General features: G+C 32.8%; 3 protein-coding genes across 7 annotated transcripts; 2 read left to right on the top strand and 1 right to left on the bottom strand.

Moving 5' to 3' along the window:
• The first annotated feature begins 772 nt into the window (after positions 1-772).
• On the top strand, positions 773-6765 carry LOC112747749 (uncharacterized). Of its 5 annotated transcripts, XR_011872726.1 has the most exons (14): positions 773-1026; positions 1665-1749; positions 1918-1969; positions 2063-2083; positions 2181-2234; positions 2912-2962; positions 3331-3393; positions 4066-4131; positions 4236-4274; positions 4493-4615; positions 4717-4809; positions 5356-5596; positions 6167-6270; positions 6608-6765. XR_011872726.1 is itself a non-coding variant. In XM_072217554.1 (13 exons), the coding sequence occupies exons 1-12, from the start codon at positions 948-950 to the stop codon at positions 5566-5568; spliced, it is 939 nt and encodes a 312-aa protein (XP_072073655.1). In that variant the 5' UTR covers positions 773-947; the 3' UTR covers positions 5569-5596; positions 6608-6765. The 5 variants fall into 5 exon arrangements, 4 of the variants coding, with proteins under 4 accessions (XP_072073655.1, XP_072073656.1, XP_025651726.1 ...); XM_072217554.1 differs by lacking the exon at positions 6167-6270; XM_072217555.1 differs by lacking the exon at positions 6608-6765 and having other exon boundaries at positions 6167-6464.
• A 2241-nt stretch (positions 6766-9006) lies between these two features.
• LOC112747751 (homeobox-leucine zipper protein HAT4-like) lies at positions 9007-10906 on the bottom strand. Its single transcript, XM_025795942.2, has 4 exons — positions 10475-10906; positions 9937-10265; positions 9775-9854; positions 9007-9693 (listed from the first exon to the last, which is right to left on the bottom strand). The coding sequence occupies exons 1-4, from the start codon at positions 10596-10598 to the stop codon at positions 9378-9380; spliced, it is 849 nt and encodes a 282-aa protein (XP_025651727.1). The 5' UTR covers positions 10599-10906; the 3' UTR covers positions 9007-9377.
• Positions 10907-16576: 5670 nt separating this feature from the next.
• LOC112747762 (uncharacterized) lies at positions 16577-17002 on the top strand. The gene has a single exon (XM_025795952.1). The coding sequence runs from the start codon at positions 16577-16579 to the stop codon at positions 17000-17002; it is 426 nt and encodes a 141-aa protein (XP_025651737.1).
• The last annotated feature ends 9005 nt before the right edge of the window (positions 17003-26007 follow it).

Below are 26007 nucleotides of genomic sequence, written 5' to 3'. Positions count from 1 at the left end.
TCATCTGGAAATCAATCTTCCCTGTAAATTTTAGCCTTGCATCGTCTTTGAATTTAATGGAAAGAAAACAAACTTATCTACCTCATGCACCATAATAATTTCTTCTCATAAGAGCGAATTCTCAGTTCAAAGAATAGTATTTCATGTATTTAATTTGTATGGATTGTTATTTTAAAACAAAAACGTTATATATATACTAAAAACTAGTCATAATATCAACTATTAAATCAGTTATTATATTTATGTTAAATATATACGTTATTTAATCTATTTTTAATATATATTTTATATTCTAATATATATTTTTTACAGATAATTAATTTGATGAATGACAGGTTTTTAATATACATATATAACACTCATTATTTAAAAAATAAAATTATCTGTTTGTTAAAATTAAATTCATAATTTTATTATATTTTTTTGATTAATTAGTTAATTTTTTAAATTAAAAACTAAAAAACTCTAAAAATATTAAAACTCCTAAAACTTGATTATTTTTATGTATTTATAAATATTATTTATATTTTTTACAGAATAATTTATCATCATAATAACAATCAAACCTTTATATAGAGATAAATAATTAAATTTTTCATAAATATTGAATATTATAATATTATTATTTAAGATATGGTGAGTATATATGATTGAGGGAACGAAAATAATAAAAATTTATATGTAGTTAGTTTTATATAAAATTAATAATTAAAAATTACTAGATAATAATTTAGTCAAGTTTATTAAATATGAAAAATACTTAATGTGAGTTGAGGGTAGCAATTTTAATTGAAGGGCGTGATTGTCGTTATTAGTAACTAACAGCCTAACAGGAATGGGAACACAATAATAAGCGTTGGGAGTAGTAGTTGGTTAGAATCAAGTTGAAGCCTTGACTACACTACAATACACCAAACGCACCTTCCTCAACCCCTTGCGACTTGGCGATGGCGATGGCCATGGCAATGGCGATTCTCTTCATAATCTTCCCCCTCGCCTACTCCATTCCCTTTATCGTCCTCCATGGTATCTCACTTTTACTTACTTGCTTACCTTCATATAAATGTAGTAAACTTTGGTATAAATGAGTTTAGTTACACTGTCTTTTTAATTATTATTCATTCTGCTTTTCCATTTGACTATAGTAGTTCTAATATTTAATTTCGGTTACTCCTTTCCAATTTCTGCCACATATGTTTCCGATTTTACACGGATTCGGTTTCTGAAAAGCCTTCATGTTTCATATCACATCATATACTATTACTCATATAGGTTGCAGCCTGCGCTACTTGTTTGTTGCATTTTTTTGGGAATTTATTCTATTTCTAGTTAAATTATTGATTATCTTTCTAAATACATCCTCCTAGACAAGGTTATCAAACTATCCGGTTAAAACTCATGACTCTTATGATTGACAAGTTTAGGCCCTAGACTGAGTTTACAAGTTTACTAGTTGAGTTTGCTGATTTAAGTGTAGCTAAGTCAAGGAATGAGTGATTCTTTTACAAGATTTCAAGACTTTGAAATTATCTAACTTATTCAGTATTTAGGAGGATGTTTAGGATTTTTTTTTTAAAGATGCTATATTATTGTTCTTTATTTTGTTACGGTTTCACCATCTTTAGGTAGCATTATACTAGTATTACAATGAATTCTTGTGGCAGGAATTGGAGACCAGTGCTCCAATCGTGGAGTGAAAACTTTCACTGAGGAATTGAACAGCTTCTCGGGTGTGAAAGGATACTGCGTGTATGCTTGCATTACTCTTGTTCTTTATATTAATTTCTTCCCTATATGTAGAGTACAGTTATTTTATGGTGCATCATTTCTAGTATTTTCCCCAGTTCTGTTTTGAACTCAGCATGCTGAAGCTGTAATTTAACTTTCTTCACTGATAAAGTATCCCAATTTTTCCAGTGAGATAGGCAATGGATCATGGGATTCATGGTTTCTGCCTTTGACAGAGCAGGTATAGTTAAGAAAAAAGAGGATTTGGTATGTTGAGTGGAAGGAATTGCTAGTATTTATTATTTAACATTTGTGTTCTTTTACTTGATTGCAGACTAATATTGTTTGTGAAAAGGTGATTAGGATTCCTGCAGTATTATGGTAACATTTCTTGCTATGCTTTTAAACCTAATTTTGCCTTTTGAAAATGTGACCCCTGCCACCACGTGCAGGTGAAGCAAATGAAAGAATTGAAGGGAGGATACAACATTGTTGGGCTCTCACAAGTATGACAACAGAATTGGATTTTTCTAATTTTTTCCTTTTGTTTCTCTGTTCATGTGAATTCTCTTTCAATCTTTGGAATGCCAATGAGTGCTGACGAGTGCTATATTAGAAAGTTTTTGCAAATGCTTTAAATGAATTTAAGGTGCCTCCAACAAAATAGGGAAGTTATGCTGACAGAATACTTGTGACTAATCTTTTTACATTCAAAGTAATCCAATGAAGTTATGATTTATCTGTTATTTCAGACCCAAGCTTTATAAATAGATGACATTAGTAAAGGTTTGCATCAGCCAAGTCCCCCTTGACAGATATTTGGTGACAATGCTGTTGATTTCCCTTGTCGTTTATGTGTGCTTTCTTGCAATTCATCTTAGTTTATTATATTTTTTGTAACACTTAGTTACATATTTCATTGCTTTTCCTTGTTATGCATTTTTTTTAGCATGTTTTGTAACAATTTGTGATATTTATTTTACATTTTCTATTATTTAGTTACTTATTTTGTTTGAGAAGAGAGATGGGTAGGGCAGATGACCTAACTCTGATATTACTTTTCCTTTTTCAGCTATTCATCATGTAATATTAAACAACTACTTAGTTTCATAGCTCATTCCTGTTGGCTTCTTCCATAACTTAAAACCTTCTGTTTTATTCTTGAATTTCTCTTGCTCTGTAGGGAAATTTAATTGGCCGGGGCATTGTGGAATTTTGTGAAGGAGGACCTCCTGTAAGAATCTATAATATTCCAAGTGTAGTACTTTTTTCCAAATTTTACCTGATGATTTATGTATATCTCTACCTATTTCCTTGTTGGCATTATAAACAAATATCTAAATAACAGGAAATATAGTTAAAAATAATTTCCCTGAAATATGAAGAAAGTTTTCTCAGTCTCCGAAATTATTGGGAAATTTGACTGCATTAGTTCTTCAATAAAGAACTATTGATTTTCCTGTTGGAAAATGCAATGAAATTTGAGTACATTAAGTAGCTATCAGTACCACAGCTGAAAAAGTTTATAGATAATAAATATGACTTTACCTCTACCATTGTCAATTTATTCATGAGGTTTGTTCTATATTATTGTTGGAACAGGTTAAAAACTTTATATCCTTAGCAGGCCCTCATGCTGGTACTGCTTCAGTTCCTCTATGTGGTGTGAGTATCTTTCCAGGATGATGTATTTGTAATTCCTGTGTCTTGTGCTATTGATTTTGGAAATACTGCATGCTATATTACCACCTTCCCGTATATATTTTTTTTAATCAATCTCCACTTCCGCTATTTTATAAGAAGGTGCAAACAATGTAACTAATAATAATATGTGAAACTCTCATCATTTGCATCTTATTTTGAAAATTCTTTTCAACAATTTGGATTGATGGCATCCTTGACATATTGCAATTAAATACGTAAAATGTGTAAGAGAAGACGAGGAGCGAAAATTAAACGATGTCTTTTACCTTGATAGAATAGCAAAGATGGATAATGTAAAAGAGATTCAGCTACCTTTCTTCACCATAGCTCTTTTGTCCCCTTCTGAAGATAGAGACTAGGACTAGGAGCAATCGGGAACGAACATATGGTCCTCTTTAAAACCTAGTGAGAACTTATATTTTTTCTCTATTTTTCATTTCATTTCCTCCCAATGTTTGATTCCATGAAATACAGCAAAGCTATTTAAGGAGATTTATCTTCTATAGAGTATTATATTAGATAAACTTATAAAAACTCTTCTGTCTGATTTTATCTCTACATTTTGACAAAATACCAATTTTCTTTTGCCTGATTCTGATATATTAAATTGTATTTCATTTTGGCTTTATACAGTCTGGTATCTTCTGCATCCTTGCAGACAGCCTCATCAAGGGACAAGTTTACAGTGACTATATTCAAGTATTCATCTCTATCATTTCATTTTTTTTTTTCTTTCACTGTCTTGGCACTTAGCATCATGCAACTCATGTTATTGAACTTACCTCAAATTTTTAAAATTGCAGGAACACTTAGCTCCAAGTGGATATCTTAAATTACCAAATGTGAGTATTCCTCTGTTTAATACTTCAAAAGATAAGAAGTTGTGACTGATGACTTATTTCTCTAACTAGAGCAATTTGAGGAATGAAAATTCACTTCTTTGTTATATCTATCTTTATCGATCACCGTAATGGAGTCAACTGTCGTCCATTCTTACTTGTCTGGTTGCTTTGCTTAAATTTGATCCAAACCTTGACATTAAGATCAATTCTAAATTCAGGCTATACCCGATTATTTGGAGAAATGTAGGTTTCTCCCAGTGCTTAACAACGAGATACCAAGTAAGAGAAATTTCACTTACAAGGAAAGATTTAGTAGCTTGAAGAACTTGGTACTTATCATGGTGAGTCCTCTACAGGTATCTTTGATGATTTATGAATTTTTCTAGCTGAATTCCTGAAAGCCAAATTGATTTATTTACCATCTTTCTTTCTACATTAACAGTTTGAGCAAGACACTGTTTTGATACCAAAGGAAACTTCCTGGTTTGGATATTACCCAGATGGCGAATTCAACCCAGTTTTACCACCTCAAGAGGTATGTCTTGTAATTTGACTGCTCTAGATATTTAGCTGTCATGCCTTCAGATTCTGTCATCTATTTGAGTTCGTAAGTGTTGTTATCATCCCGACTTCTTAAAAGTAGATTCTATAAGTTTCCTTTGAGTAGCAAACGTAACACCAAAGACTGAAACACTTGCTTCCCATTTCCCAGCATTATTTGATGCTAATTGTTTGCTGCATACTGTTGCACTATATATGGTTTGGCAGGGGACTTTTGTAGCTAAAAGTTTCAGTCTATCAGCACCAACGCATTGTTTCTATTGAAGGATCTTAGGATCAATGCCTTCTAAGATATGAATCAATTCATAGTTGAAATTGTAGTTCATGGCATATCGTAAAAATTAATGCTTTAATATCAAATAATCATATGTTTTGAAAGTCATAAATCAAAGCATAGCAATGCAACGTGAGATTTGAAAAACTATGATGAAAGGTTCTTCAAACCATGTAATGTGAGCTGTCACAAAATTTCTTGTTTCATTGACATATTTCCTCTTTTCTTACTTTATCTGCTTTTCAGACAAAACTTTACATTGAAGACTGGATTGGTTTAAGAACACTGGATAAAGCTGGCAGAGTCCACTTCATTAGTGTTCCGGGAAAACACCTTGGAATCTCCGTGGAAGATATGAAGAAACATGTAGTGCCGTACTTGAAGGACCACTCATCGAAGGAAGATTACACCAGCAAGGCTGGTTTCTCGAGAATGCGAAAAATTATATCAGAGCACTAATGAAGCCGCCTTGTTTCGAACAATGGAGGTATAACCATCAGCTTAAGCATAAGTAAATAGATCATTGCCATACTGGTGGCCTTACATTGTACATCATACATGGTTTCATTGGTTAATTGATTGATTGGCAACAACGAAGATCAGTGTCTAACCAAAAGGGAGGTCATCCTATTATACTTGATGATTGTTGTACAACATTTGAAAAATTGTAGGAAAATGTGTTTGAACTGATATTTGCACCAAATTACACTACAAGAGTATACTACTTATTGATTGGGATTGGTGGCCAAGTATTTCCATGATTAATTCATAGCAAAAAAGTCCATTATCATCTACTGTAGTTTAGAAAGCAAACTTTTTCACGATTTCAATAAGCCAATAGTAGACCTTATTATTAAAAGTTAGCTTTTTGACATTCATAATCACAAGGGTTGGTTGAAGGACAGCACCACCTACCATGTAGCTAATTTACTCACATTGGTTATTATGAGTCATTTTTATTTTACCCATAAAATGTCCTGTGCAAGTTAATTTTCTCGGCCCCTCTAAATCCTTAATTTATTACTAAATGGGTCCTTGTCGTATTCATGGCCTACAGCATTCAAGGCTTAAATTTCATTGGACTCCAGTCTACACCACCAAGACCAATAGGGCGCTACAAAATTAATGAAATTTGAGTGCATTGCATCTATGCCTTGAAAAGTGAGCCCTCATCAAGTAGTAGAAACTCTAACTGTCGTCAATAATAAATGAACCACGTATGATCAGGTTACGTTTAAACCTAGGACTATTTAGTAGTACGAAAATGTTTGTAATAAAAAATAATTAGCCAAAAACAGTTTACCTTATTTAACATTTATTGTATTAGAAAAGAAACATTGTTCTATTTATCATCATGCATGGAATAAGTCATACAGGAGGTTAGTAAAACTGAAAAGCTTGCTTGCAACATATGTTTGTTCTTGCCATTATGCTCCTATTTCATGGGGAATACTTTTTTTCTTTTTCTCTGAAATTTCTGGGCCATTCGGATGTGCAGATAAACAATGGGCCCCTTCCCTAATATCATGCCACTCACAGGTGAAGAAGCTTTTTTCCTTTTTCCTTTTTTTTTCAGCCTTTTCCGTTTCAACGGTGTTTATTGAATTATTGGTGAAACACTTGGGCTTCAAATACAAATACAATGATTGTTGATCATGATACATTTATTTTATTTATTTATATAGATTTTACGCTTTACTGTATATAAATTATTTCTGCCAATATTGGATAATAGGTAAAGTGGAAAAAGTTCCATTTTCATGTAAAAGAATAAAGAAAAAGATAAAGGTAGTGATAATAACTTTGAGCTAAGTAAAAAGCAACTCCCTATAGAATAAGCTAGCCTTTAAAAAACAAAAATCAGATCCTTAGTAAATAATGGGTTTAAGGACAGTCTCAATTTAAAGCTAGCTTTGATAAAATTGTCCCACCTAGCAGCAATCCATTGAATTGGAGATGATCCTAACTCTTATGGGAAGAAAAGAATTAGTCAATCATTTATATATTTCTTAGCTATAGTGAAATAAATAAAGTAACTTTACTAATGGACCCAGTCAACCTTTGAAAAGAAGAACGTAGGCAAACTGCATGTGTCCCTAAATACAGACAAAATAAGTTTTGAAAACCAGAAAATTAAAGTCAGTTAGCATAGTCAGATTACGGGTTATCCAATTTCATTCAAATGCAAACACAAGCACTTGTTTAAAAGAGATTGCTCAATCTGAGAATTTTGTTTCAACAACACATAGTTCTTGACTAGTCAAGATTCGCCCAATGATGAAATCATGATACCAAGTAGCAATATATATATAGTTTCAAGTAGTCACGTAGAAGGTTTAATTTGAAAGTGTTATTGACCGGCGATCTATAAAACAAGAGTTCCTATTTCCTAGCATGCATGTACTTTCAAGTTTGAATGTGTTTCGAAATCCATTCCTTCAAGAATCTTATGAAGTCTACCATGGAACGTGGAATATGATTTGGATTTCAACATTTTGAACAATATCCTTGGAGAATGCTGATGGGAGAAAATCATGGTATAATATAAAATTAAAACAGCCAATTTCAACGTAGTATATGATTTTGAACAATATTTGAAAATGAAACAGCCAATGTATGTATAGATATTTTTTTCCTTCCTTCTTTCTTCTTTCTAAGTATACTATTTCATCCTTCTTAAATTAATCTTCTGTTTTGTTTTTAATGCTCATTAAAAAAGAAATGTACTGAATACACATTTATCTATTTATATTAAGAATTTAGTTATAGGGTTTAACTACCTTGTGTCCTAAAGACAAATGTTAATATTACAAATTAAAAAAATTTGTATTAAAAATACAAAAACTTAAATTTTTAATATATTTATTTAGTATTTATTAAAAAATTTAAAAAATTTCTATGAATAGTAATTTTATTATGTATCCCTAAGGCAAATATTAGTTAAATCTTTAATTAATTTATATTTTAATAATATAATAATATTTTTAACTTTTTATGTATTTAATGTATTAAAAATATAAAAAATTATTTTATCAATAACTTTAACAAAATAATTTCTTTTGCGATACTCTTAAAATGTGTCTTTCAGCAAGACTCTTATATTATTTTTTTAATAACGCAGAATTAAATCAAAGAAAAAGTTAGGGGTAAACATAACAACTATGTCAAACGAGATAGAATAATAGTTTGCTTAGAATTTTGTATGTTCCTTTTTTCCTTTAAGTTGATTCCCTGCGCAGCTGCACCAGTATTTTGTGATAAATGATAATACATAAGCACGTACATAAAAAGATTTTAATCTTTTTTCTTGGGTTACATATAACATATCTATTATTAACTAAATATCTTAGCGTTAAATCCACGTGTTTCCTGGTGAGTTTGTGAGAGGTAGGAAACGAAAAGAATAGGGAAGAAGAAAATTACAAAGAAGGCAAAGTCAATAATGTAGAGTATGATGAGAGAATAAACGCACTAGGCTCCAAAGAAGATTAATTAATTGCCCCCACACGCTTAATGTGTATTTAGCCAATTTAACCAGACAATAGTAAAATGCTCCTTAATCCCTTCTAATAGTGATTCACCAATTCAGGTTCTTCACCTTTTATAATTAGAAAGCGTCATCTTCCGGACTCAATAATATTAATATCCCAAAAATGTTAAGCTAATGTTTGCCGCTTTTTATGACAAGTTGACAACAAATTATTCAAATGATTTACTATTCCTTTTATTATTATTATTATTTTTATCTTTAGCTCAGACAAATTGACACGCTAAACCGCAATTAGTCCCTACGGATCTCCACGTATACAAAAATCAAACTTTGAAACATTTCCTTAATCTCATCAACCAAATTCAACTTGCTGTTAGGTTAAGGGGGAGAAATTAAAAGAAAAAAAATTACAAAATATAACTAATTAATTAATTAATTAGACGATTTCACTTTACACAAAGTCTCATATTAATGATGAGAGCTTGAAGGGGGGCGAAAAGTAAGTATATATTTTTTTTTTGAAGAGTGGAAACAAAAAACACCCTAACTAGTACTAGCTAGAATAGGTCATGCCCCCTAAACGAAAAGAAAGATGATGGGTCAAATTAATACAAAACATTGTAGACCCACCAAATCATTTCCCTAACCACCATATCTTAGACCATACTTTGATCGCAGAATTCATGGGTACGCTATTACACCCTATTAATATTTTCAATTTGGGGGTGCGTTTCTTTTGTCCCAAACGATGTCGTTTGTTTCGTCTTAGGCGTGCACGTCACGACCTGGGACGGAAGACAGGAGGAGCAGCGGCCCAGGGCCCAATTGGAATGGGCCGAGTGTGGTGATGGGGTTGTGGCATCTGATGATGACGCGTGGCGGGATCGACGGCTGAGGGAGGAACAGCGACGCGCTCACACGAAGGGCACATGGTGAGGGTAGTTGGCGGACTCATCTGCATGTAGAACTGAGGGGAAAGCTTGAGTGCTCTCAGTTCTTGAACCTCCTTCTGTAGTCTCCTATTCTCCTCCGTTAGATTCTCACAGCATCTCTTTAGAAACTCACAGTCAACCTCTGTTTGCTTCAGCTTCGTCCTGAAAAATGAAATAAACCGTAAATAAATAAAGTGATAAATAAATAAATAAAAGAGGTGGAAGAAAGTGTGAAATACCAACCTTGCCCTTCTGTTTTGGAACCAGACTTCAACTTGTCTTGCGCGAAGGCCAAGCTGCTTTGCTAGTGCTAACTTTTGCTTCTGCAGAAGAAGGCATAGGTAAGAGACAAAAACATAGGAGTTATGAAGGTTGTTTAATTTGAGTATGGTGGTGGTTGCTTACGGGGTTGAGAGTGTTGTGTTCTTTGAAACTCTCTTCCAGGACAGCGGATTGGTCCTTAGAGAGCCTGAGCTTCTTGCGGGAGGTTTCACCGTCTTCTTCGTCGGAGATGCCTCTGGAAGAAGCTCTCTCCGTGTCGTGATCTTCGGCATTATTTTGTTCTCTCTCGCTGCTCCTCTTGCCGCTCACGCTCGAAACTGTGCTGTTCGGCGACGACACTCCGGCGTCGTCTTCGCAGTCCACGCCGGACGGCAAGCTGTTCACGTCGATCCCCCGGAGGAGGAACGATCCACCTTCAGCACTGCCCCTGCATGTCTCCGAATCTCGATTATCTGCATGTGAAACAACAAATTTTAATTAAGAAAAAAAAGAGTGAAAGAGGGAGGGTGAAGAAAGAGGTTGTTTTTTAGGAACGTAAGCAGGCCACGCATGCTACTTTTAATTGAGGCAAAGAAAAAAGGGACCAGATCCGAATAAACTAGAAGCATGCATGTAAGGGAGAAAAAGGTAAAAGAAAGAATAATCGAAAAAAAATACCCACCTGAAGAATTGAAGGGTTGGTTGTTCCAAGAAGGGGTTTTGTAGGGAGAAGGGATGAGATTGAGTTGTTGTTGAGGGAAGCTCAAACTTAGGCTGAGCCCCAAATCTTGGTTTTCCATGGTCATGAGAGTGAGAGAGAGGTTTGGAGTGGTTTGTTTGGAGAGAAGTTAGAGAGGAGAGGGGGGATTATATAGAAAGTAGTGGGGAAGTGGTGGTGTGTTGAGTGATGTCAGGGACAGGGGAGGGGGCAATTATGAATAATCAGAATCATGGGTGTTGCCCCCCAAATAATAATAATACTCACCCTTTTCTTTTGATTCTTCTCTCTCTCCTTTTATTACTCATTTTCATTAACTCTCTCCACCCACTTTCTTCATCTCACACCCCCTTTGACCATTTGGTAAAATACATAGGCTCTTTTCACACCTTACACCTTTTCTTCCTCACAAGTCACAACCAAAGGAATTTACAAATGCTCATTTTTATTCTAATTAATTTTAATATATTCACAATATCAAAAATGTATTTAGATTAATTTTTTTTAAATAGTAAATTTAAAATTAAATATTTTTATTAATATGATAATATAATATTAATTTTAATGTAAAAACTTTTAAATTGATATATAAAAATCATATTTGATGACATTAATTCAAAAAATTTGAGAAATTTTATTTCCTATCATATGCCCCATGATCCTAATTATCAGTACAAAGTATATAAAGTTTAAAAGTATTTTATTTATTTCAAATGCATACTAATTAAATGGAGTTATGTATAAGGATAAAAATGAACATATCTCAATTACTAAGAAGAAATTACACATATTAAATATTAAATTTATTATAATAGTATTTCTAATGATCCACATAACTTTTAAAATTAAATTCTATATTTTTACTTATTAATTTATCACGTTTTTAAGAAGAAATTGGTAATTTGGAATAAAGGTAATAACTATATTTTTTGTTTATTATTAAAATAATTAGATATTAAAACTTAAATATATATGAATAATAATTTAGTAATTACAACTTCCTTTGATAAACTTTGAAAATGTATACTTAAATATAATACTCAAAATTAATATAAAAATGCTCTTTTAAAAAGTACTAATTTAATTTCTCTTATATACATCGCTTATGCTTAGTACAACTCTATTTATTTTAAATAAAAAAGATAAAATGTTGTTTTCCCACTAAGAGAATATAGTGACAAGAGGTCATTCAAATCTAGGTGCACATAATATCATTAAATGATTATTACAAAACTACTTATTCAATTAACACATGCTCATAGTGGCACTAGTACATTTTAAAACCAAGTGGTTTTGTTTTCCTATTTATTCAAATTAAAAATTATTATTCTTTTGACACTAAAATTCTAAAAGCTATATATCAGAAATAAGGTCATCAATTGATATTGACACGGAATCTCTTTGTTTTCGTTTCATGATGACTGCAAGATGCATGTACAAATGCGAGGCATTAATAATTGTAGTTTGAATATTGCCAAAGATCTCCATCTTTTACAATAAGAAAATAATTGAACCGTTTATTGGGATTAAAATAGGAAGGAGGGATGGTGCACTTAAATTCCTTTATTAGGCAAATCCAACAAGCCCGTAATAAACCCACATGGTTTCCATTCCATACTGTCCACAGTACCGAATTGCAATAAACAACATTTTTTTTTGTGAGAAATTCGAACTTACGACCTCTTAAATGAGTATGAAAAATTATACTATAATTTCTTGGTCAATAAATAATATTATTAATTAAACCTTTAAAAAATTAATTTTAATATATTAACAATATAAAATATTTTATACAATAATTTAATTATATTAATTTTTTAATAATTATAAAAAATTATTTTTATTAACTTAAGATTATATAATTAATTGTATATATAAAATTATTTTGTACTGATAATATATTAAATTATTAAAAGTGGCTAAAAAGGGTTCTAGATAAAATTGCCATTGATGGAAATTATATTTTTTATTAAATATTTTAAGAAAAATATTAAAAATTATCAGAATTTATTATTTTTAATTATTATTTAGTTATCAACTCAATTTTTTTAGTTTAGTAATTTAACAACATATTTTATATATTTTATATTTTTAAATATTAATAGCTAATTAATAATAAAAAATAATAAAATCTGATAATTTTTTAATAATTTTTTATATTTTAATTACTATTTAATTGTGTGAAAATAAAAGCAGAAAAATGAATGAAATATTTTCTCCTAAAGGAAAAGATAAGGTGGCTCCAAGTATGAACGGCTTAGGTGAAGTGTCACTGTAAGAAACATCATCATCATGTATCCATTGACTTGTTTTTTACAATTTACAGCACTCATTGTCCAATTCAACGAAGCTAGGTAATGGTCATGATTGGATTGGATTGGATTGGATTGGGTTGGATGAACCAAACAGATAACCTTTTCATCTTATTTTTCTTGTCCCATGCTGGGTCCCTATTATACCATCATGTTATTAATTATTGTATTATTTTATAATATTGTATCCCTTACCCTATGTGACACTCATATACACATATCGTGCGGTTACCATGCGAGGGCCCTCCCCAGCCATCAACACCATTTTCTCAAACCTTTTTTCCCCTTCCAACAACCATCTCTTGTGAGTTTTCCACACCTGAAACATAAACTTTTTATTTACACATTTACTTTAGGAATCATCTATCTTTTTATCTTTTAATATTATGCCTAATAATCTTCCTATTTTCTAGAAAAAGACAATAATAAATATATTTGATTTTTAAAAGTATTACAAATTAATTTTAATATACTAATAATATAAATAATTTTTTAAAATTAACTAATTAAAATATTGTTATATATAACTGAAATAATAAATTTAAATATTAGTGACTTTTAATAATATAATAATATATTAGTGATATTTTGTATAAAATTCTTTTAGTCTGCCTATCTATAAAAATTTAATTTATAAAAAATTCAAAATTTTAAAGGTATATTTGGTTTGTGTTTTTATTTTCTGTTTTTATTTTTAGTGTTTTCTGCTTTCTAGATTTTATAAAGAAAAAAGTAAAAATAGTAAAAATAATAAAATTCTATTTTCTGTTTTCACTTTTTGTTTTCTTTTTTTCACAAAATTCAAAAAATTTTGAAAATAAAAATACAAACTAATTAAACGCATTAGCTGTTAGCTACTTAGCTATGATGTACGAACACAACACAACACGAAACACATAGACACACTAATTTGAAATTCTTATAAATTTTTTAGATAAGTTATAATTATATTTTGATATTTTATTGATATAAAATATTTAAAAAAATTTTATTTTAATAATTAATAATATATATTATTTTTAAACTCATTTCAATAATACATGTTAAAAATAAAGCTAAATACTCTGATACATAATAGTATTTAGGAATATTCAAAAAGTGTCTTAATAATAATTTTATATTTTATTTTAAGACACAATTAGATATAAAAGATACACATATTGGATAAATAACAACAAATATCGTATCTAAAATATATTGAATACACAAATATAATAAATTAGTAAAATATTCGTACTTCATAGATGGTTAATTAATTTGCAAAAGAAATTCATTATTTCCTCTTTCCCTTCCTTATAAGCTCATAATTATGGTTTATCTATCCTAAATTATTTTTACTAAGAGCGATGAATTTTTTGTTAATTAAATAATTTTTTAACTTTTATTTATTATTTTATATAAATAATTTAAATTTAAAATAATTTATTTTTAATTTTTAATAAGAAATTAATTTTTAAAAAACATCATAGTCCTTATTTTTCTCAAAGTGCATGATCATACGTCCACAATAAAAACTTTGTGAGTGTGATAAGTAACTTACTAGTACTAGTTAATTAACTACTAACACCTCTTTTGGTTATAAAAAAAAAAAGTGATTTTTTGATAAATGAAAAGAAATAAGAAGTTAATAATTGACTATTGACATAAAGTAAATGTGATGATAGATTTGGATTTATAATGAGAAGAAACGGAGAGGGGGAGAGGCGTTGGGGACAAGTGCGAGTGGAGTTCACGTGGGGGATGAGAGATGCGGAAAAGAAGGAAGCGTGGAATGGGAAAACTGCCCCCCCTAGTCACGTGGACCAACATGCTTGGCTTCAGGACACGTGCTTCAACACCCGCTTCCATCTCACTAATTCTGTTCACTACGTGGGGCCCCCTCCTCTCCTTCCCTTACAAATTCCTGGGTGTCATCCTGTCCCTTCACGCACCGACATCTTCCACATCACAATCATTTGAACTTCATTATTTCTATCATACTCTTTATATTAAGGGTAATTTAATTTCTAGATAAAATATAAATACTCAGATGCAATTAACTGGTAGTTAAAAATGGTTAAATAATAATAAATTATTTAATATAATATATATTAATATTTTAATTATTATTTTTATATACAAATTATTTTAATAATTTCTATGTAAGTAGTCAATTTTCTCGGATTTTGTTCGCGACACTTTTATATTTTAAATTTTAAGTGTCTCGCATCTATTTATTAAAATTATTATAAATAAAAATTTTGATGAAAATAACATTTTTATGTTGTTTTATAAGTTGTATTTTAAATTTTTAATATAAAATATAATATTGATGATATTTTATATAATTAAAAAATAATATTTTTATTTTAGAAAGAAAGCATTTTAATTTAGCAAAATCTTTTTATTTGATAACTTTTTGAGATATATAAATGTTAGTTAGAATTATTCTCTCCATTTTAAAATGGTTTATGGTTAAAATTTTATAAATAGATAATAATATGCCTAATACTCTCCTTGAATACATGAACACATAATATACAGCTGTGGATCTTATTAGAAAGCTAGGATGGAGTCCGGTTAAAATTTATCACATTCTAAAGGTAAAAATTTAAAAATAAATGTAAACTACTTATAAAATTAAATGGTAAGCATACATATTTAAAAGTCAATATTTTTCTTTTGTACTTATCTTATATTTAGGTTAATAGTAATTATCTTTTATTAGAAATATTAGCTCTCTACTATTTTCTATACATGAATGTTTAATCTATATATTACTCAACTTTTTATAAAATAATATTAGAATTATTTAACTTAATATTCGTAATTTTATATATAATATTTATTTATAATAACATATGTATTAGATTTATAATTACTAACTTATTTCAACAATAATTAAAAAATATAAAATACAAAAACAAATATATAAAAAAAAAAAAAATTCTAATTCTCTTTGACCACTATTCATTTGACCGAAGTAATTTTAGAAAAATATATTTCCTTCAAAAATGACAAAAAAAAAAGGTTCGCACCCCAATCATAGCATGCTCTTACTTTGTTTCCTCTCAACTTTATCATAGATTCATTAATAAACCATTTTGTTAAGAACTAAAAATTGTGGATTACACAAAAATATATGCGCGTAAGGAATATGTCCGTCAATAGAATAGATTTGAAAGAAAAAAGACAGAGAAAATAACTTGAATAAAATTAAACTGTTCGACCAAATTAATTGGATCGCGTGAAATCGTGAATAATTCATTATGATATCGTCATGATCATCATAATGATAACGACACATGGTAGCTGTAATTTTAATTATTTGCGGGAGTATGTTTAGTCTTATTTCAATATATGTTTCTTTCAAAAAATCTCGCGGTCTCAAACTTTATTTCATCAACTGCTACGTTCCTGGTTCCTAGATTGGAGTCTGAACTAATAAAGAAGGTGAAGGAGGTGATATGATGTTTCACAAACCCAAGTACATCATCACGAAGTTAATCAGTTAGTAATTAATTAGTCATTCTTAGGTTCTTGTATTTTATTTGTAATTGATAGTCAATAAAATCATTCTTTTCTCTTCATTTCTTTTCACATTCTAAATATGGTATCACATATAATTCTTCTTCACACTTTCGCATTATTTTCTCTCTTTATTCTTTGATTTTTCTTAGAAAAAATTTTTGATTTTTCATTTCTCTTTCTCGCTTTTTCTCATTTCGACAAGAACCTTCTCGCTCTTTCTCTATTCTTCTACTCATCAATCAGAATGTCTGCGATTTCTGTATCCACAGTTTCTCAGGAAGATTTCAATACTCCTCGAGCTCCGTCTCCGCCCTCGCCGATTCCTGATGCGTATCTTCTGCTCCAATCCGACGATCACCCAGGGTTCGTGCTTGTTTCACAACCCTTACAAGAAGACAACTACGCTTCTTGGTGCAGATCGATGAGGCTTGCGTTGAGTGAAAAACGCAAAATCTGCTTCATCGATGGCTCCCTCCCGAAGCCAGATCCAGTTCTTGACCTTGCGCTCGCTGAATCGTGGCAGTGCACGAACGACATCGTCACTACGTGGTTGCTGAATGCAACCTCCAAGGATATTGCGACAAGCGTCATCTATGCTGGATCCGCGGTTTTACTCTGGCAAGATTTGGAGACTCGCTTCTCTCAGAGCAATGCACGTCGCATTTTTTAGCTGAACAGGTCACTCATGTCTCTGACTCAAGACTCTCTCTCGGTCTCACAGTATTTCACAAAGTTAAAGATACTTTGGGAAGAACTCAACACCTTCAAGCCAGTGGTATCTTGTTCCTGTGGTGGCGTTAAGCCGATTCAAGCCTTTCTTGATCAAGAATATGTGATGCTGTTCCTTATGAGTCTCAATAAGAATTTGGCAAGTGTTCGAAGCTAGATCCTATTGTCAGATCCACTGTCTCCGATTGGAAAAGTCTTTTCCCTTGTGTTCCAAGAGGAGAAGCATAGAGCATTCACCTCTCCAAGCCAACATATGACTTTTGCTGTTAAACAGTCTCTAAGACCCACCGCTCCTTCTGGACCCAAGATAAAAGTGAGAAAAGATCGTCCATTCTGTGCTAATTGTGAGTTGTTGGGACATACTGAAGATAAATGTTATCGTCTCCATGGATATCCTCCTGGATATTCCCAGAACAAGCTTGTGAATGCTAAATCCCAAGTGCATCATGTTGCCAAGGTCGCTCATGATCAAGAAAGTCAAGATCCATCTCCAATATCTACCTTTTCACTTATAGCGGCTCAGTACAACCAATTGATGACTCTCTTGCAAACTCAGCAAGCTCTTCAGGACATTGAACCTGAAATTTGTGCAGATGAAGTATTTTTCTCATGTTATTCGAATCAAATGGCAGAGGTTAGTTCTTGGATAGTTGATTCCGGAGCCACCACTCACATCACTAATTCCTTTAACTTTTTGGAAAATTCCAAACCTCTTACAAATCATTTTGTTGCTTTACCTGACCATACCAAAATTCGTGCCTTAGCTATTGGTAATGTTGTTCTTAATTCTTCTTTAATCCTTTACAATGTCATATTCATTCCCCTTTCCGAGTTAATTTGTTTTCTGTTAGTTCTTTATTGAAATTGTCTAACTGCACAGTCCTCTTTTCTGACTTAGCCTTCATCATACAGGACAGGACCTCCAAGAAAGTAATTGGCAGAGGTGATGAAACTGATGACCTGTTTCTGCTACAATCACCCTACACAGTCCATACCAGGAGTTCTGTTCATAGCTGTCAATCAGTAACCAATGTTAATAGCACTATTTGACATGCTCATTTAGGTCACACTTCAGAAAAAGCTTTAACAAATTGAGTCCTTTTTTGTCCAATAAAACTCTTAAATACAATCATTTTACTTGTGAAGTCTGTCCCTTAGCTAAACCAATTGTTTGTCTTTTCAATCCAATAATCATTTTTGTAATAATTCCTTTGATTTGGTTCACTGTGATATTTGGGGCCCTTATAGAGCTCCAACTTATAATAACATGAGATATTTTCTTACTATTGTGGATGATTATTCCATATTCACTTGGACTTTTTTGTTAAAATGCAAATCTGATGCTTCTCACACTCTCATCAATTTCTTTAATATGATTAAAACTCAATTTAATACTAGGATAAAGCAAGTGAGATCAGACAATGCTGGTGAATTAATGCTCCTTGATTATCTGAATTCCAAGGGCATGCTTCATCAATTCTCCTATGTGGAGCGGCCAGAACAAAACGCCGTTGTTGAAAGAAAGCACCAGCATCTACTCAATGTGGCCAGAGCATTGTTCTTTTAGTCCAAGGCCCCAATTACCTTTTGGGGAAATTATGTCTTGGCTGTCACTTTCCTCATCAATTGCTTACCAAGTCCAGCACTTCAACACTGCTCTCCATATGAGAAACTCTTCCTTAAGCAACCTGACTATCAGTCTTTGCGAGACTTTGGCTGCTTGACTTATGCGTCTTTTCTTCTATCTCAGAGACACAAGTTCTCCCCGAGAGCAGTGCGTGCAATCTTTATTGGCTATCCTTCTGGTTACAAGGGATACAAATTGTATGACCCAGTGAACAAGAAGATTTTCATCTCCAGAGATGTTTCCTTTATCGAAACTGAATTTCCTTTTCGACAATTAATCGATACTTCTAGGTCCATGGTGGACAATTTTTCTGACATAGTTATCCCAGCATCCATCAGTGATGCAGTCCCTCTAGTCACACTTACCAGCCCTCCTTCTGCCCAACCACCATCTTAACCATCTGTGGATATGCTAGTCACTGAACCTACTTCACAATATCAGTCTAATATTCCAAACTAACCAATTAACTTGAGAAAATCGTCCAGACAACACAGACCACCATCTTACCTCAAGGATTATCAATGCAATATTGTCTCTCATGGGACTCTAGATCGGTTTTAACACATCTCACACCATCACTCTCATTTCATAGCTAATGTTGCTGCAATTTCTGAGCCCTCCTTCTTCCATCAAGCTGTGAAATACCCTGAGTGGAGGCAGGCTATGGATGAGGAGCTCCAAGCCATGGAGGCCACAAATACTTAGGCTTTAGTTCCTCTTCCACCAGGAAAATACACCATTGGATGTCGTTGGGTGTACAAAGTCAAGTGTAAGGCAGATGGCTTATTAGAGCGCTATAAGGCCTGTTTGGTTGCAAAGGGCTATACGCAGCAGGCAGGCATTGACTTTAAGGACACCTTCTCTCTTGTGGCCAAACTCAACACTGTCAGGATTCTCCTTTCTTTGGCAGCCATCAACAATTGATTTTTATTGCAACTAGATGTGAACAACGCCTTCTTGAACGGTGACTTGTTCGAAGAAGTTTATATGGACCTGCCTCTTGGTTACAAGTCCAAAAGCCCTGGACTCGTATGCAAGTTGAACAAGTCCATCTATGAATTGAGACAAGCCTAAAGACAATGGTTCCATAAATTCACTTCAGCGCTGCTCATTCACAAGTTCAAACAGTCTAAGCATGATTACTCCCTCTTCTCTTATGGTAGTGGCAATAAGATTATTTACTTGCTGGTTTATGTAGATGACATCATACTAGCTAGTCCTTCCAAGGATATGATGCATAAGGTGCTGAAACTGTTAGAGGCCTCCTTCAAATTGAAGATTTTGGGATATTTGAAGTATTTCTTAGGCTTGGAACTAGCAAGCTCCAGTGATGGAATTGTCCTCAGTCAAAGAAAGTACACCTTAAGCATCTTGGAGGACACTAATTTTACAGATTCTAAGTCTATTTCTCTGCCTATGGAGGCTAACATCAGGCTGAGCGATTCCGATGGTGATTTGCTTGCAGACTCCTCCATCTATCGGAGACTAATAGGGAGGTTAATGTACCTCACCATATCCCATCCGGACATTACCTATGCGGTGTCTACCCTTAGTCAATTCTCGTCTAAGCCTAGAACTACTCACATGAATGCACTTCACCATCTCTTGCGATACTTGAAAGGAACTGTGGGTCAATGGTTATTATTTTCTGCAAAATCAGAAGAGGCTAATGGCTTATGCGGATGCAGATTGGGCGGGATGTCCCGACACTAGGAGAAGCGTTTCAGGTTACTGTGTGTTTATTGGGGACTCTCTGATTTTCTAGAGATTAAAGAAACAACAAACGGTTTCCTGATCATTTGCTGAATCTGAATATAGAGCTATGGCAGCTGTGGCTGCTGAATTGACTTGGTTGACAGGACTCCTATCTGATTTTCAAATCAAGGCACCATCTTCTGTGTTGTTTTGTGACTCTATGTCAGCCATCCATATTGCATCAAACCTCACATTCCACGAGAGGACCAAGCATATTGAGGTAGACTGCTATTTTGTTCGAGAAAAAGTTGTGGCAAGATTCATCAAATTGATCCATGTTCGAACTTAGCATCAGCTTGCCGATGTCTTTATGAAGCTGGTTACTCCAACCCAGTTCCACAGTTTCATCTCCAAGTTTGGCATGATCAAGATATACCTGCCAACTTAAGGGGAGATATTATGGATACCTAACTTAATTAGTTAGCAATTAATTAGTCATTCTTCCTATTGTATAGCAGTTAGTTAGACTCTTATATATACCTTACTTGTAATTACTCACTTAGTCAATTAAATCATTCTTTTCTCTTCATTCCCTTTCACATTCTAAATAATGGGCGATTTTATTTTCGAGTTTCTCAATTACTTTGGATGACACTTACTTGTATGTTAAACCGAAAATAATTTTGACAGTCAATATTTTAAAGACACGTGTAAAAATTATAATATTTTTTAAATAAATATATTACAAAAATAGTAAAATAAATTTTTTTTATTTATTGTGAAGGAATCAGGGTAATTAACAAAATTTTAATTAATATATAACTAATAGTTCCAATTTTACTCACCTTTATCGGCAAAAAAGAAGAAAAATATACTATAATTTTATTTTGATGTGCGGATAATATAAAAATATTTTATATAATAAAAAAATTATAACCATTCAAATAATAAAGGTGAAAAATGATAATTTTTATTTATGTGATATTAAATAATTAAATATTTCCGTAAATTCTTACATTTTCACTTTTTTAAAAATAAATTATATATTTAATAAGTATTTTTATAATATTTTTGTTAAAATTATATGTACACATTTTTCGTGGCATATGTGTAGGTATGATAATTTTTTTCGACGGAGCAAATACCTGAAAAATTTATCTGCTAGGATATGGATGTGGGATATTTTTTTTCATTTGCGGAGGCGAGAATGAGAGCGAGAACTGCGAAAATATCGAAAATACTCCTATTATATATATATATATATATATATATATATATATATATATATATATATATATATATCCTCTCTCTCTCTCTCTCTCTCTCTCTCTCCCTCTCTCTCTCTCTCTGCTTCCACCTTTCACTCTTAAGGTCACTGCAGATAGTAGAGCTGTCGGTGTACACCTGACACCTACCCAAAAAAAATTATCGTCGCCGGAGGCAAAATCGTCACTCTCCTAAGAAGAGATAAGAAGGGTTGTGGTGTTGCTGCATGACGAAGAAGCGTTTGGTAAAGAAAGAGAGGCGACGCTACTGTTCTGCCATTGACAATGTTACAGTCGGCGAAAAAAAAGGTTTTTTTTTAATTGATTTTTTGTATTTTATTTATCTTTTTTTTAGAAATTGATTTATTTATTACTAAAAAAATACTGTTCTAATTCTTTTTAAATCTGTTTCTATTTTTTATGATGGTTGAGATAGATATACAAAAGATTTATTGGTTGTTGATGGTTGATGATTGGTTTGTATAAGATCGTGGTAAATAATTTTAGGTTTGGTTTAAATTTTCTTTAAGAATTAGTGATTATTAGATGTAAATTGGTGTTTGATGTGACTGGTTGATTATTTTGGTATGTAGTTATATTTGGCTAAAGTGGATTTTAAATTGAATGAATGGATCTAAAAATTTTTATGATTTAGATTTTTTTGGTATTTGATTGATTTGGTTTGTGTATAGTTTGTAGACTTATGTTTGATTATTGTTGGTGATGAAGATTATGATTGTAATGATAATTGAGAATTATCATTTTTTTCAATTTTTTTTTTGCTTTTAATTTTTTTAGTTTTTTAAAATTTACAATGTTCGTAGAGATTTCGATCCCCAACATATAAAAAATCTCTGTTACCTATTGCGGGAACGAGTCGAGAATAAGTACGGATCATGGATGGCAGGAATTAGAGTTGTTCATGGATCGGATAAAATCGGGTTTATGCCGAGCTAGACCTGACCTTAAATATATACCGAGTTTATTTTTTAGACTCTAACCCGGACTTAGACTCCGATAAAACCTAAACATTTTCGGGCCAAAACTATACCGAGTTCAAATCAGGTGAAAACCGGATCTTTAAAGCTTTAACAATGATTTATAAAAAAAATTTATAAAAAAACTTATTTATGATGCACTTATTTATAAAGAAGAATCTTGTTATCGAAAAGTTGATATCTATATTTAAACTTTAATTTGACCATAAATTCTAATTTGATGCTTCTTTGATCTATTTTCTAATTCAACAAGTGTGATTAAAAATAAAATAATAAGCTTATAATTAATATAATATAATATTTAAATTAATTTAAAACATATACATCTTTTTTAATTCTTTTAGGGTACACATGGGTCCGGTAAAGTCGGACTCGCCTTGATCCGGACCTGACCCGAAATAATGACCAGGTCTTTTTTTTTTTATATTCTTACCCAATTTTAGACTAAATGAAATCACACCAAATCAAAATTGAGGGCAAATAACCTGAATAAACCCGTTGGCTTTCAATATGTCTTGAATGTCCCAAAATAAAAAAGGCAATGTCAAAGTCCTAAAAAAAGATTTCTATATAAATCGAATTGAGTGAATTCGATTTAGTGAAACACGTAGTAAATCGAATCCATTAGACTCGAATTAATTAAAAAAAGAACTTGAACGAAAATCGAATCAAATCAATTCGAATTATATTCATGGTAAAAATATGAATAAATTGAATTTAGTGAATTCGATTTTTAAATACATGTAAATTGAATTAACACGATTTGATTAAGCCAACAGATTACAAGCCCAATCTAAATCAAAACCACTTGATTCAATTTGATGGTTTTGAAAATGGAAGTTACTTGTTTCGATTTATATGTACTTGTTGTCGAGCATGATTTGAATCTAATTGATTCAATTTCGTTGGATCTTTGCTATATAAACAAATTGAAATCAGTTAATTCGATCGTATAAACCTCATACCCCACCCCTAACCTCACCACCCAGATTCAAAATTCTCTGAAAGCAACCCGGGAACAACCAAATCTGCATGCATGGAGGACGATCCGAAACGTCTGTATCGACTAGATGGAGTCGCGCATATTGCTGGTGCCGTCCACCTCGAGGTTAGTGTTTTTTAATATCTATATATATTTTTTTAAATATATTAGTAGTTAGTTAGAACTGTTAGTGTGGGGTTTTTAAAATAAATCCAAAAGCAGATATTTGAATTTAGTTCATGTGAGACTTAGTGAGTCATTAACTATAGAATAGGGTTAGCTGTAGAGTCGTTAACAAGGTTAAGTACAGGTTTTTACGTGCTTTAATAAAAAGAACATATTTTTATCTCATATAAATAATTTTTTTGTTAATATGAAGAATTGGATCGTGAGTAATGTAGTGGTTAGCATTTTTATCTATAAAAGATTGGTAGGAATTTATTGTAAAAATGTTTGCAAAGTGATGGCATATAATGTCTGTGGTAACTAGAAATTTTGATACATCGAGTAGTTTTTTTTGTGACAAATGTGAAAAGTCATCATTTTCTATTTTTATGCATTCCCATCGATGCATCAACAATATGAGATGGCAGCACGATATGATTTTGGATGATATGATCGTTCCTTACTTGCAGATGGCTGGTATGTACCATCTTGCAAGATTGAACGAGAATTGGTTTCGATTGGACGAGCCTTTGGTCAGCGCCTTCGTAGAGAGATGGCGCCCTGAGACGCATACATTTCACATGCCATTTGAAGAGTGCACGATAACCCTACAGCATGTAGCGTACCACCTTGGTCTCCTGATCAATGATCAGTATGTTAGCGGATGCCTGATAGACTTTTCACGATATATAGCGGGTGGCCGACCACCATGGGTGTGGTTTGAGGAGCTGCTTGGGGTATTACCTCCTGCGAATTGTATTGACAAGTTCACAGTGAAGTGCACATAGTTTGAAGAGACATTTAATGAGCTTCCACAGGGGACAGATGAGGAGACGGTTAGGAGGTATGCCCGTTGGCGTCGAGGTAGTCTCCCTTTAGCTATGCATAGTGATCTGCAAGCCGAATACCTATCGTGGAAGCTCATTATACGAATCTTCCCAGTCTCCATAAATTTGTGACACGACCTTCTGTTTGGCCATCCAAACCCTCATGTACGTCGATTTGAAGCCGAAGTGTGCTTCCGTGGCATTCTGTAGTACCTTAATCGACGTGGCAGCGTCAGCTCTGATCATGGGCATAATGAAGGCCGATATGACATGATAATCAAGCTTTCTGTAGTCAGTAGAGATCGATGTGGCTAGATAAGTACAAGGACCATTGTACCATTTTATCTCCCAAATCCCTTTGTGCTTGCAGCGGCTGACCCAGATGAGCCACACGCACCCGCTCCTGAACTCCTTGCACTTGCCATGGTACTTGCGATGATCCGACTCCAATACCTTGTACTCAACTCCGCGGCGAATGCTATAGGTCTTCACGCTAAACACGACTTTCTCTTTATGCTGAAACTGCTGACTGACTTGAAATTCAGCTACACCTCCTGCATTTTGCGTGTCTCTTGCCCCGAAGCCAACAGGTACAGAGGGATCCTCTTGAGGTGCCATGGCATCCAAGTCCAAAGCAGAGAAGTGCGGGGGGTACTGATTAGTACCTGAACTAGATGCTCCCCCACCCACAGGCAGAGTCGTCTGTCGTGTTTCCTCGTTGCTATCATCAACAATTGTTGCGGGCTCCACATCATCATCTTCATCAACATGCAATGCATCCTCAATCCCATTGGGTGCTCCAACCTCTCCGAAAATTGGAACAAATGGAGGAGAGCTGGGCACCGCGGAAGAACCCTCTCTCAACAGTCCAGCCTCACCAACTAATGCATCACAGCTGCGATTCAGACAGGGGCGGAGCTAGAAGAAATAATAGAGGGAGGCTAAAACTATTTACACAATAAAATAATATTAAAATATATTTTTGAGCTGGACTAAACTAAAATTTACATATGATTTACATGTAAAAAAATAAAATTAGGAGGGCCATTGCCCCCTTTTGCAGTATGTAGTTCCGCCCCTGGATTCAGATTAACGGCAAAGGATGGTGAAGTCACTAAATCTAGCACAGGTACAATCACCGACACTGCTGACGAGGATCCAACGGGCACGACACTAGAGCTAGCTAGATGTCTTGTGGAGTGTAGATTCATATTCGAACCTCCAGAACTAGATGCCACATCCACAAGCTTCGCCAACAACTCCGAAGTCCTCACCTCAGAAAACTGACGGCGACAATGAAACAGCACCTGCATATCTTCGTCACTGCTAATAACGAATGAATCGCACTTTACATTATCGCGTAACACAGAAATCGAAATTCTATAGA

The sequence above is a fragment of the Arachis hypogaea genome, chromosome 15 (genome assembly GCF_003086295.3).
Source record: "Arachis hypogaea cultivar Tifrunner chromosome 15, arahy.Tifrunner.gnm2.J5K5, whole genome shotgun sequence".
In the NCBI taxonomy this organism is placed as follows: domain Eukaryota; kingdom Viridiplantae; phylum Streptophyta; class Magnoliopsida; order Fabales; family Fabaceae; genus Arachis; species Arachis hypogaea.
This window is presented reverse-complemented; position numbering and strand designations above follow the sequence as displayed.

What these genes read in the sequence shown, in the direction of transcription:
- LOC112747749 (XM_072217554.1), top strand. Translation starts at nt 948, where the DNA reads ATGGCGATGGCCATGGCAATGGCGATTCTCTTCATAATCTTCCCCCTC. An exon ending in TCCCTTTATCGTCCTCCATG is followed by an intron (nt 1,027 to 1,664) that starts GTATCTCACTTT and finishes TTCTTGTGGCAG; the next exon opens with GAATTGGAGACCAGTGCTCC. An exon ending in ACATTGTTGGGCTCTCACAA is followed by an intron (nt 2,235 to 2,911) that starts GTATGACAACAG and finishes CTTGCTCTGTAG; the next exon opens with GGAAATTTAATTGGCCGGGG.
- LOC112747751 (XM_025795942.2), bottom strand. Translation starts at nt 10,598, where the DNA reads ATGACCATGGAAAACCAAGATTTGGGGCTCAGCCTAAGTTTGAGCTTC. An exon ending in CCAACCCTTCAATTCTTCAG is followed by an intron (nt 10,266 to 10,474) that starts GTGGGTATTTTT and finishes TTTCACATGCAG; the next exon opens with ATAATCGAGATTCGGAGACA. An exon ending in TTCCAAAACAGAAGGGCAAG is followed by an intron (nt 9,694 to 9,774) that starts GTTGGTATTTCA and finishes TTCATTTTTCAG; the next exon opens with GACGAAGCTGAAGCAAACAG.
- LOC112747762 (XM_025795952.1), top strand. Translation starts at nt 16,577, where the DNA reads ATGTCTGCGATTTCTGTATCCACAGTTTCTCAGGAAGATTTCAATACT.